The sequence below is a fragment of the Archocentrus centrarchus genome, chromosome 10 (assembly GCF_007364275.1).
Source record: "Archocentrus centrarchus isolate MPI-CPG fArcCen1 chromosome 10, fArcCen1, whole genome shotgun sequence".
NCBI classification, from domain to species: domain Eukaryota; kingdom Metazoa; phylum Chordata; class Actinopteri; order Cichliformes; family Cichlidae; genus Archocentrus; species Archocentrus centrarchus.
In genome coordinates, this window is record NC_044355.1 from 1,983,210 (window position 1) to 1,996,557 (window position 13,348).

Here is a 13,348-nt window from a genome sequence, read left to right on the forward strand (position 1 = left end):
AGCTGAGCGTATAATCTGGTTCCTGTTCAGAAAGCAGGACGAAATATACATTTGTAATTGTTTGAGATCAAACATTCATTATTCATTATTTGAATAGAGGTTAGGGATATGCGACTGGGGACCGAAGGATTAGCCGGGCTTTTAATAATTACTTTGTAGTGCAGATGCTCATTAAAGGTCCAGGTTGGAGCATTGTTGTCTGTCGTCAGTAAATACTGCTTTTAAGCCCTTTTTATTACAAGTTATACATGGAAAATTAGTGGTAATTGTACATAATCTGTTTTGAAGGCTGTTTTGGGTAATAGTGGTGCCATCATGTAAAGAAATGCTGCTTTTGAGGTTTGAACCTGGTCTGTCTGAATTTTGACTTTAATGGTCAAGAATTTATTGAAGTATTGGCCCGCTGATAGTTTTGCAGGAAGGGAAATATAATATTTTAAAGGTATGAGTAAACGTTTCCATTCACTGACCAAGAAGACAAGTGGCTGTATTTGTATTATAGATTCATGTTGTTATCATAATGCCAGCAGTTTGTAAATGTCTGCTGAGTGTCGCTGACTTCATATCCGTCATTTCTTGGATGCAAAGACTTCTCGAGCCTGAGGGCCTGCTGGCTATCAGATATCTACTTTGGGGTCACTTCCTCTCGTTGGTTCAGATTATGTTTTCACAATAAACAAAAGATTACCTCAATCCTGCTGAAGAGGAAAAAGCTGAAGCCTCTGTAGCCTCATTTTAAGTGAATCTGAGCCCAGAAGTCTTGAGCACGTTGAACATGCCTGTAGATGTGCTAAAAGCTGGAGCTTAGGCTTTAAATGAATGCTGGATATATGTCTGTATTAAAGCAGTCCAATAGGATCTGCTTTGCATGATTACACGGATTTGCGCGGGAAAGTCACCCGGCAAGCTTTTTGGTGAGAGTGCCACATAATTATGGGCCTAATCAAAACCCAAGAATAGCACCGCAGGAGACTGTGAGGATGTGGGAGCGTTTATCAGGCCTGTATTTACTGTTCGTATCATGTGAGATCCAACAGGCTTGGTCAGGATGTTTTTACTCTGTGGGAAGCAGCTGCTTTTCTGAGTGAGTCAGTATTTAGAGAACAGCAGTGCAATGAAAAGCATGAATAATGACACAGAAGGGAAGATTTGCTCTGATAGGAGTGTCGTGGTTTCGGTCGTGCTCGGACAGGTGCTTTCAAAGCCTCGAGAAAATAAACGTGCAGGTTAAGCTGAAGTAGAGATGGAGGCGGGAATTATTCATTTATCCTCTGTTTGGTTTTCAGGCTGTGACATAAAAGATCAACTTCATGTTGGGACATAAACCACTTTAAAAAGTGGGTTCATTAGCAGCTTTTAGTCAGGACTCCAGTGCAGCGTTTGACCTTTTAAAGCTTCGTTTGCATATAATTCAAGAGTGTTGAGTGAGTGTTCAAAGGAAACAACATTATCTGATGTTTTGTAACCATATTTGAATATGACTGAGATACTTCAGCGACTTAGAAGTGAATCAGTGGGATTTTTATGGCCTTCAGTTGCATAGTGCGCTTATCTCAGACGTCACTATTAATACATTTTATCGTATTTGTTTAACCCACACACAACTTTAAATGCATTCATTTTGTGGTTGTGGATAATTTGTAGTTGTGTGTGACTGTAAAGAAGCACAGACTGTAGATGTCCAACACGTGTTCGTTCGGTCCAGTTTGAAGGACTCGAACATTTTTGGTCGTCTCAGTTTGTGGTTTTAAAGGCCGACCTCACGAGCAGATCTGAAGTTTCTCACAAAACGAACGACAGTGTTTGCTGTGTGGGTCCTGTTCTTGTAAACTTCAACACAATCTAATGGACTGAATGATGCTAACGAGACAGGGGGAAAAAAAACTGAACAACACACAGGATACAGGAGACTGTCAAAATAAAACAGGAAGAGACCAAACGCAGACTTGACATAGAACACACGAGATGGGGGACGATGACACGGAGGACAAAGCAGACACTGGAACACAGACAGGACGAACAAAGGGAGGCAGGAATGAAATACAATAACTTAAACTATAACCAAACCCATCGGCAAACAATGACACAACCTCAGCCTCCTTCAGGCCTTTCTGACAACGTTTCAAACACATGGGACACAATTCTTTGGGGAGCGATCCTCAGTTGTAGAAATCTGGTTGGTTCTGGTTCTGTATGGGCACCACTGAGGCAGCAGAGGGCTGCAGAGGAGCCATCGGTCTGTGTGGAGTCTTCATGTTCTCCCCCTGTGCAGGCCTGGGTTCTCCCTGTAGTACCCACAGAGGCACGCATGTTCAGTTAACTGGTGATGCTGAATTAGCCTTGAATGTGTGTGTGTGTGTGCGCGAGGGGTTGTCAGTCTCTCAGTCTCAGCCTTGCAAAAATGCAGCTTGAGGAGAACATGAACATCTTTGCTGTGAAGTTCTCCAGGCGTTCCTCCTTCAGTCTTGTAGTGCTCGTACACCTAACTGAAACACGCCCATCAAGAAGTCCAGATATTCAGTAAGATGCCACACATGATTTTGAACAAGTAGATCCTGATTCCATCAATCACTCGTGCCATCCACCTGGCTGCAAGAATGAAAACTTTGCATCAGTCTGAGTCAGATTTGTTTAGCTGGTTGAGACGAGCTGTAATTCACAACCGCGCAGTGTGTAAAATATTTCAAAATTACGCAAAAGCAAGGCAGCAGCAAATCTTCTGAAATTATTTCTTCAACTGAAAAATCACAGACTGAAAGCTAAAGCTGGCATTACTGACCTCATTATTTGACACTTTAAGCAGGTTTAATATGAAACTCCACCAGTGGAATTAAGGAAATATCTAATTAGTCCAATTTAAACACCATCAGTCTATCACTATCAGTCACTTTCCTGCCCCACAGTGGAATTAATACAAAAAAATCAGATGAAAATAAGATTAAAACATAAACTACAACAAAAAGCCAGGGATGTAATCACAAGTGAGCCAGACCAGTAAAACCATTACATAACATAAAAGTTAAAAATACCTCCAAACAGCCTGTAAAGAAACTACATCCACATTCTGATTTCTTATGAGAATCAAGTCCACATCTCCACAGTCAGTCAGTCTAAAGAGTCCAAACATTATTCTCGGTTTTTCTCATGTTCATATTCTGCAAAGGCCGTTAAGCGGGCCGGACGTGAGCCTTTGGTGAACCGGTTCCAGCCCGGTGGCCTCCTGCTGGACACCGCCGGTGAAGCTGGAGCATTTGTGTGTCTCCGCCTCCTCTCGTGTTTGTGGGAGGGCTCTGCTCTGTTGACAGTTGTAAACCCCGCGTTCACACACACACCCACGCTACTTGCACACTCCCGCCGGGCTGTCAGTACGCGCTGCTCCATCCCTGCGTCCTCTGCGCTTCGCGTCCAGCTGCGCGCACATCTGAGCTCCGAATCAGGACCGAAGCGGAACCCGCCGGAACGAGTGGAGAGCAGGAGGAGACCGAATATGGCCTCTAAAGCAATGGCGAGTCTGAAACTGTCGCAAGATCAGATTCATATCCTGGAGGAAAATTTCAACAAAGTCAGCAAGCATCCGGACAGCACGACGCTCATGCTGATCGCGGCGGAGTGCGGACTGTCAGAGGAGGAAACGCAGGTGAGTAAAAGCGAATTCATTCAGCGTCTGTGTGTGTGTGTGTGTGTGTGTGTGGGAATGTGCTGGAAATGTGTGGAGTTCAGTTTTCTCCATGTTATTCCTCTTGTAGGCTTATCTGTATCTATGCTGTTTAATGTTAGTTATGAGCAAAGATGGGACGCTTTGACATAACCCCTCAGAGATCAGTGGAACAGGTCTGTGGAGACTGATAATAAGATTATTGTCATTCAAGCGTGTAATAACCCGCTTACAGGCGTTTTCCTCACTTTAGAGCTGATTTCAATCTTAAAACAACAGAATGATTACTTTACAAAAAACCCCCACAAATAAACACTCCTGCATTCAAACTTTTACTAATTTCAATTTACATTTAATATTCAAGTTTTAAAAAAACTGGTTAAGGTTTAAAAAAAAATACTCTACATACTATTTTATCTAAAATAAGAAGTACTTTGTGTCATTCGGAAACTCAGTAAAGCAGTTCTTTATTAAAAGTTGCTTTTGTGCAGTTTTCAGAAGTTGATCTTAACTGAAAAACTGAAGCGCTGGAATCAGTACATTCAATAGTTTCACAGCTTCAGAGGTTACAGGTGTGTGAGGCTCGGACAGGTGAGCTTTGAGGAGCTTTAAATGTGTGGAGCAGCTGCAGAGAGTGCGGGGCGCGCGGTGTTTCTGTTTACGTCACAGTGTGATGAAATAATCCTCCTCTGAGTGGAAACCAACACTGACCACAGCTGATCGCCAGCGGAGCAACTCCGGAGCCGAGCTTCCTGCTGCTGCTCCGGGCTCGGCTATTGTTAACAGTCGCAAACAGTGATTCATGTGTGCGGGGCGGCTTTCAGAGGCGGTGAGGGCGGGACCGCCTCTCTGTTTCAGATGATGTCATTCCGGTGTGTGGTCGCTGCTCGTACCTGTACCTCAGATGGCATATATTTCATATATCAGGAGAAATACATTTAAATTCAAAGTCACTAAATGCTTATTTTCCATAATCGGTTCATTTGTTTTTCAAACACAAATGCAAACCTGGTTTCAGCTCCTCAAATGTCAGAATTTGTCACTATTATGCAGTAATACACTGGATATCTACCAGGCATGTTTGACACTTCATTGACAAAACAAATGCATTAATTTATGGATAATTACTGGAGCCTGACTGATAGAGGATTTTTAAACGCAATACTGATATTTTGAATCAAAACCCGATATTCTGATATATCGACTGATATTTTTTGAGTTGATGGATCAGTTCATTGCTGCGTTTACCGTGTCACCAAAAGGGAAGCTGCAGAGTGCCCTCTGGTGGGTGAACTATGTATCATCAACACTCATAACTTTGTTGAAGGGTGTTTTAAAAAGTAAAGAAGAGGCGAGCAAAATTATAGGGTTAGGGGTCAGGGGTTACTTTTTAAATGTTCATTTATTGGCTGATAATATCGATCCACTGATAAATCAGTCGGGCTTTAATAATTGCTAACCAATCAATTCAAAATGACTTTTGCAATATAGCATAAAGTCACATATTTCTATGAGCTTTTAAATACATTTTTATTAATCTCAACAGCTTTTTTTTGCCTTCTTTATTTAACTGCCCACATTCAAGGTAAACCTTTTATTTTTTTGTTCAAAATAAATATCAAGTTAAAGCTAAATTTTCTCAATAAATGCCCCTCACAGGTTAATAGAGCTCAGTTTATTGGTACCAGATCTCTTGTTTAGTGCAAGAAAAGCCCAAAACTTAAAGCTATTTTATATTTGAACTGCTTAAACAAGAGAATGTTTGGATGAATTCCTGCAGACTTCATTTTGTTACTGTCTCCATTCGGTCTCAGTCTCCCCTCTCATCCACATGTACACACTCCCACCACCCTCTATCTGAGGGATGCCTTTGGCCTACTGTACAGTCTGAGCATCTGTCACACCAGCAGCCAGATGTGAAGCTTCAGAGCTCTGATACCAACACAAAGTGCAGTGAAGCTGTGCAGGCGCCTCCTCTTTGCGAGCAGCACTCTGAAGCTGCATCCTTGATGATCTTTTCATTTTGCCAAACGGTGGATGTCTGCTTTCAGAACAAGTTTCCTGTTCGGGATTTGGCAATCAAATGACCCGGCTGTTTGCTTAGCTGTACTCAGCAGGAGGAGGCGAGGCACGTGGCTCCGTCATCCGAGCCGGTGCAGCATCAGCTTCGTTTTGCAGGCAAATTTCCACCCGTGTTTGTGTTTGTCAGGAGAGATAAAGCTCAGGGATGGCAGATATATGATAACTCATGTATGACAGATACGCACCTCTTGCCATGTTTCTGCTGTAACCCAACAAACCAGCCCCACCAGATTTTTCTGGGCTGCAGTAACACAAACAGAACAACAAAAAAAAGACCTACACAGAGCTGAACCTGGTGCATAAACAGCTTTTTATCCGCTGATGCTCTTTCAGGGAAAATCAATGCTGCAAACTTGTTTTTAGGTTTAGATGCAATTTGACTAATAAAGGGGCCAAAGCAACAATAACTGCTGTCAGAGGAAACTGACGTTATTAAACCATACCAGTGAATTTAAAACGTTCCAACCAGCAGAAAAAACAAGAACATTTTAGAAACAAATTAGAAGAGGCCTGAAAAATAATAATAATTAAAACCAATTATTTAATGACACACAAAGAAAACATTCTCATTGGTCCCTTTTAATAAAATAAAGTAGCTTAAAATGTTGGCAGGACAAATGTTTTGCTCTTTCTTTCCTTTGAAATAAAGCTGTTTGTAAAAATGTGCATAATTTGTTGCTGTGACATAAAGAGGAAACAGACTAACGAGCATGCACAGTCCTCTGAATCAAACACTCAAAGCTAGAAAGTTCAGGTGAAGGTTTATGCATCAGGTGAGCAATTTTCACCTTTGTGTCCAGCTCTTCTTAATCTTCTGGGGGTCATTTTTCTTCGGTTCTGGCCACATGAGGAGGCTGGTGACAGTGGCAGCAGGAGACCAAAGGGTTTTAACTTTTACTTTCACTTGCTGGTTAGATTTAGGCTCAGTTAGGTTTAGGCAGCAAGACGTATTGGGAGTGACGTCCTCCTGTGTTTTCTCCGAGTATGCAGCATGATAAATACTGGTCTTCCTTTGTAGCAAACTGCCCCTTTAAAGGATTAAGTTCTGTACGTTTAAAGCATTACTGGTAAATGGAGTCATTCAAAGATCCCATTCTGAAAAAGAAAGTAGTCTAAGTCTGCCAGAAAGCGTAGTACAAAGATCAAAACGAGCGCTCACAATCGCCGATTTATGGCCTACGTTTCATTTTTGCAGTAGATCTTTGTGCATCTATTAGGACGTGTCATTCGTGCAAATGCAGTGAAGGCATTTAATTTGAGAAAAGACTGAACTTTGAAAGAACTGGCTAACTGCTGTAAATGTACTGCCAAGCCTTAGAACCAGGCCTATTCTGTGTTTCCATTCAGCGTACACAAAGGTGCTGGGCCGACCTGTCGGGGAAGCCCGGTCCGGGCGGGGTGAGGTGAAGGTCTGGCCTCTCATCAAAAGAACTGACTCAGTCTCCAGCTGATCTGTTCTCTTTTTGTGCCTTTCTTTCTCTTCCTGTCGACACTCCTACGTGTTTTGTACTTGTTAACAAAGCTCTCATTGGAGAACGTTTAACTGGATCAACCCACCCCGGCTACCACTCCCTGTTTCACATTAACATTTACAATGCGCCCTGGGCTCCGAGCAGCATATTTGAGCTCTTTTCAGTGAACTTGTCATTTGTTTTCACTGCTGCAGGGTCAAGAGTCAAGTGTAAAAGGCTTTCTTATGTAATCCAGTTCAAGTCAACAGGAAAAACTGACTGAAGCACCATTGTATGGCTCAGCAGGATTAGACAAAGTGACAGCTTCCACTGAACACTGATAAAGAAAACTAAACTGACTTTGCAGATGAGATGCAGCATGAACGGCCGAGTTCAGAGACTGGTTCTTGAATTTATTTAGTCCGGTCCAGTTTAAGTGCAAATGAGAATCTCATGTGTTTTCAGTACAAAATGAGGAAACAATCCCTCCTGCCAGGCGCACGCCTCAAACATCCACCCAAAGGCCCATGTCAGAGGGTCTGAATCCCGTCCCAGATTACGTCAGCATCTTGTGAATCCCATGACAACATGAACTGCAAAACAGCAATGCAACAGGTCAAGGGTGTGTGTGTATATGTGTGTGTGTGTGTGAAGGCACTCCACGCAGTCATCTTCTGCTCAGAGTTTTAGTATAGCAGTTTTTGGCAGAGAGGTCAGAGAAACAGGCCCTGACTACATGCTGTTAAAATTAGATGGAAACATTCATTTTCTGCGGTTGCCCTGAAAAAAACTTTGCTGTGGGGTCGTTGCTCTGCCACCATGAGTCAGCGACCAAGCTGACATGCACTGAAAAATGTGGCTGCAGTGTGATTGTGAAGATAATGAGAGTCAGATGGGGAATGGGCTTTCATGTAGTTTATCGTTGTTTAATCATATTTGTGTTTTGGTTACAAATAACATTTAGCAATATTTACCTCTTATAATTTGGTCTTAAGTTGCTTCCTGTGATTCTATCCATAGACTGTATATAAAAGATGGCTACAGCCACTGTGACTGTGATAAATAAATATACTTAGTAAAGTATGAAGTGTGGCTAATGTGATAATATTAACATACTGAAAGGATAAATGCTATCTTATGCTAACTTGAATAAATGTGTTAGCATGTAAAAATGCTAAATGCAGCATATATTGAACTAAAATCCTTTAAAAAATATTTTCTGTTAAATGCGATTGTTACCATGCTCACATTAACATACTAAAATATAAATTGCTTAGGTTCTATAAATTAGGTTTACCATTTTAAGATTAAGTGCTCTGTGCTGTGGTTAAATATGCTAATGTTAGCATGCTGAAATGATAAAGATTAAATGTTAGAACCGATTAAATTTTATTAAGGGTAAAAAAAAAAGTAGGCTAACATTAACGTGCAAAAATGTTAAATGTCAGCATATTTTAAGTCAAAATCCTTTTTAGTCACTGGTCAAACTTTTAGTGCTAGATTTAGTGCTCCATGCTATGGAGCACATAGCATGTTAATGCTGACATGCTAAAACGATAAATATAGATTATGCTAACTTTAACATGTTATTAAAAATGTAAACAGGCTACATAGTTGTTAAGTTAAATTTAACAGATGCTGAGATTTTTTTTTTTTCTGCAAGTCTTGGCCTTTATGCTAAGCTAACAATATCCAGATGATGCCTTAATGCACAGACATGAAGGTGGTAGGTCTCTAAAGATCTTAAATTATGTGTCACACTGCTTTATTTTCAATGGCCAAGTTTAAGTTTCATGTACATACAATAGTTCCTCAGCTCATGTGCCTTGTTTGAATGCTCACAATAACAGTAACGAAAACATAAACTGGGTGATTAGGTTACCAGTTTAAGAGTCCCAAAGAGTAATGTTGCACTCCAGTTGGTATTAGTAGCAGTTAAATTATTATCTACAGGTAGGTTTGTAGCCAGTGGCCCCAGGTTGAAAATGCATTTGAAGTATTTCCATGTATTTTTCTTGGAAATATAAGAAGTTAGCGAGTTACATCACCCATCTTGTGTTTCAGGCTTTGCAGTGAACAAACCCACCTGTTTCAACCCCACCCTTGGGTGTGTTTGTCCTGTTTGCTTCTTACAGAAATGGTTCACGCTACGTAACGCACAGTGGAGGCAGTCTGAGGGTCTTCCGGCTGAACAGGGATCCGTGTTGGACTGAGATTTTCCGACCACCTTTTTGGGATGCAGGGAGCTCCTTCCTCCTGGACAAGCTGACTTCCCCTCCTCTTCCTCACACACTTCCCCCTCTGTTTCTTTTTTGTATCTTTGAAGCTGTTTTATCTTACAGAATGTGAAGGTGTTTGTGTGTTGCTGCCAATATATCTGCCATGTTTACAGAAATAAACAGATTGTTATTGTAAGTTAAACAATGCCTTGGAGCGTGTTTTGCTGCTACTGTACATGCTGGATTCAAATTCACTGAGGGAGCCGGGTTATACAATGGTGGGCTGTGGTTTGAAAGGGATGGAGGGCATTGTTTGGTGAGTTTACATGCAAGTCTGTCAGCAGGGACCGGAGCTGGACGCAGAGCTGTTTACCCGACTATAAAAGATGTAGGAAGCGCTGGGTTTACAATAGATGCTGCTGCTATCCAGGAACTTCTGTGGACGAACATGGAACATTTCCAATATAGAGAGAGGGGCGCTAAGAGGAGAGGAGGGAGCAGGACATGACCGAACCCAGTGGCATTGTGGGCTGAACAAATGGCAGGTGATGTAATTTCATTGTCCCTTTTTTTCCTGCATAACTGAGTGCAGTAAAAGAAGCTGTGAACTTGCCAGAAAGTTGGAGCTTTAATCCTCAAAATGGGCCCACTTTAAAGGATGAAGCTGCCAGTGGTATGTATTTCACTTACTCTAAACACGTCCCATTAAAAACAACCAAAATCAGTATGGTTTGGAATACGGAGATCCATTACTGCCAAAAAACGCATCAATGAGTCATGCTCCTGTACTACAGGTTTCTCTATTACTTTGAGCAGTTTAGCTTACCTGAATACCTACAAGAATACCAAATGTGTATTAATCCACCCCTGAAAATAGTCCAGTACTATATTCTTCCAGATTTTTGAGCGCTTGTGGGGCTCAGAGCAGTTCAGTCATTTTAATGGGATTTGTTAACAGTGAGAAAAATAAAGAGCAGCACCACATATTACCACATGTAGCAGTACATATTTGTTTACATCTTGAAAAATGGAAGTGTATATGCAAATGGTAAAAAGCGGTTTTTCCATTTGTCCTGTCAGAGTATCTATATCTCATGAGGCCCTGCTTCTTTTTTTTTTTTGGCTGAAAATTATCATTTAAAATAAAGTTGTAAACAAATATAAAACATAGATACCATTGCTGTTGTCTCTATTTCTTTTTAATTTTTATTTATTGTTGTCTTTGGTCTTTATTGTTGGCGAAATCAAGTGTTGCTTTTTAGAAAGGCTCAGCTTCAGCCTACAGCTTTTTGGTCAAGAGTTTGTATTCTTTCAATTAAATTCTTTGCTGTCACTTGACTTTTATGGCCATTGTTTTTTGTTTTTGTTTTGCCTGTTATTCTTATAAATAACCACTGAAATAATAATGCACACTCCCATTCCTAATCCTAAACATGAAGTTGTCTTTTTTTTCCTTTACAACATAAGGTGCAGTAGATTTAAGGGACATGAATGGGAATGCTCCAGAAATGACCTGAAAATCATTTTTGTAAAAAAAAAAAAATCTTCAAACATGGGCTCGTGGCCTCTTCCTGTTTCATGTAAAAGTATCTGTTCATGTAAGTGATGTGGTGTCATCTGGAATACCCGCTGCCTCCATCGCCTTGTCGGGCACAATCCAGCCATAAGCAGTGATGTGATTTGTACTGCTGGCGGTTCAGAAATCATTTCTCTCTGAGGGATACTTGGGCTTTTTAAGTGCCTCTTTAGCTTGGCACAGTGTCAGCCAGCCTCTCCTGACTGATGGTGCTCTTAAGCTGAGGGCGAATGGTGTCCCTGTTCCAGCTGAAGCCACTGGACAGGCTGCTTTGGGTCATCTGCACTGGTGGTTAGTTATGGTTAGATCCTTTTCACCGCTTATTAACCTCCTCGCCGTCAAACAGGGCATCTGATGTGCAGCACCAGTGTGTAAGACACGACAGCTCCTCCTATACAATCAGGAAGTGAGCAACTAAAATTGGCTATAGGTTTTTATCTATATCAGATGTTACAACATCATTGGGTTGCCTAGCAACTACCTACAAACAGGTTAAAATTGCCTGTTAGTTGCGTTTGTGCACCTTTTAAAAGCATCATATATGATGCTTTATATGACACTTGCATTTAATTCATATATGCAAAACTTCAATTATGCATGAAATATATGATGATGTCATCCCATTGCCTGGCAACCACAGACCAAACCAGGGGTGGGCAACTCCAGGCCTCGAGGGCCCCTGTCCTGCAGGTTTTAGATGCGTCTCTGCTTCAACACACCTGAGTCAAATATAGAAGTCATTAGCAGGACTCTGGAGAACTTGACTGCATACTGAGGAGGTCATTCAGCCATTTGACTCAGGTGTGTTGGATCAGGGACACATCTAAAACCTGCAGGACACCGGCCCTCGAGGCCTGGAGTTGCCCACCCCTGGACCAAATGATACTGCAAAGTTGGGGGTCACCAACTAAAGTCTGCTCTGAGAGTGAACTTATTTCGGCCGTAGCGGGGGTTTCAGATATTTGGGCTGCAGAACACTGAAAATGTGTCCAGAACTGATCCGAGCTCAGTGAGAGGAGACGAGGAGGTTTCCTGCCAACAAGCCGGGAGTGAAAACGGGCTGACTGTGGGAACTCTGCACAACTGACTCAACGGAAACCAACACCGACCCAACAGGTAGTTCCAGCGCTCACAGCTGCTTTTTACAGTTAATGTTTTTACTGCCACACTCATCAATTATGACTTATCTGCACTTTTATTCACAATTACTCACATTTTCTGTGTTTAACATTAACAAACAAAACTCCTCCAAAGCCTCTCACTTTATAGGACTGTACAGAAATACACACACACACACACACACACACACACACACACACACACACAGTGGCGGTGTCTGTTTCCTGAGCCTGGGGGTGTTTTCCACTGTTTAACCAAGTGTAAAAAAAAATTCACACCCACTAAAGAAAAACAAGCACATTTTGTATCCTCCCTGCTGCAAACGCACATTATAGCACAGCCCCGGCCCCTCTTCTGCTCACTCATAAATCTCCAACTTATCTCAGTTTAGATTGCTTAGCATCATAAATTGCTTTCAGGAGAAATGTGGCTCATTTTTCTTTTTTTTTTCACCATCTACTATAGTACAGAAATGATCCCTGTGCAGCAGTTTTAAAGGGTTAACAATTCAGTTACCTAAGAGGGTTTGCTCTTGAAACTGAGTTGTGTTATTGCAGTTTTGCATGGTGACATTTGCCTCCCCCTCCTTTCATTTGCCTTAGATATAAACCGATGTTAAGTTAAGCTCTAACCTTAGAGGCCAAAGAGGGCACTCCGGTTCCTGCTCAAACTGCGGCTCAGCAGAACAGTCAGATTGTGGGTGACAGCTTTCTTGAGAACCACCGCCAACCCGAGTGAGCACCTGAGGTCATTTGTCAGAGGAAACCAAAGATAAATGGACAGAAATATAATCCGACAGATCATAAACAAAACGACAGTTTGTGTACTTTTATAATCTCATGATTCTGAGAACCACTTTCAGACCATCAGTAATAAACTTCTTATTTTAGCTGAGTCTATCACACTGCTTTATGCACAGGCCTGGATTCAGGTCGAAGCTTTTTGAGGTTTTGTTATGATGGGTAAACGTGGGGATACGAGGCTTTAGGAAAAAGACGAATAACAACTGTATTTGTTACATACATGCAGTGAAATTCAGTCTCTGCATTTAACCCACATGCAGCACAACATGTGGAGCAGGGGGCAGCTAGATAGCACCTGGGAAGCAACCTGGGGGGGTTCTCAAGGGCCCACAGTGATGCCAGTACAAGGATTCGAACCAGCGTCCTCTCAGTGATTAAACCCTCTTCTTCTCCTCTATGCCACACTCCTTTAGGAATGTAGGACATGAATACCCTCATAAAGA

At 41.7% G+C, this 13,348-nt stretch overlaps 1 protein-coding gene across 1 annotated transcript; it reads left to right on the forward strand.

Moving 5' to 3' along the window:
• The first annotated feature begins 3,329 nt into the window (after positions 1-3,329).
• Positions 3,330-10,746, forward strand: hopx (HOP homeobox). Its single transcript, XM_030739266.1, has 2 exons — positions 3,330-3,637; positions 9,324-10,746. The coding sequence occupies exons 1-2, from the start codon at positions 3,488-3,490 to the stop codon at positions 9,399-9,401; spliced, it is 228 nt and encodes a 75-aa protein (XP_030595126.1). The 5' UTR covers positions 3,330-3,487; the 3' UTR covers positions 9,402-10,746.
• Positions 10,747-13,348: the final 2,602 nt, after the last annotated feature.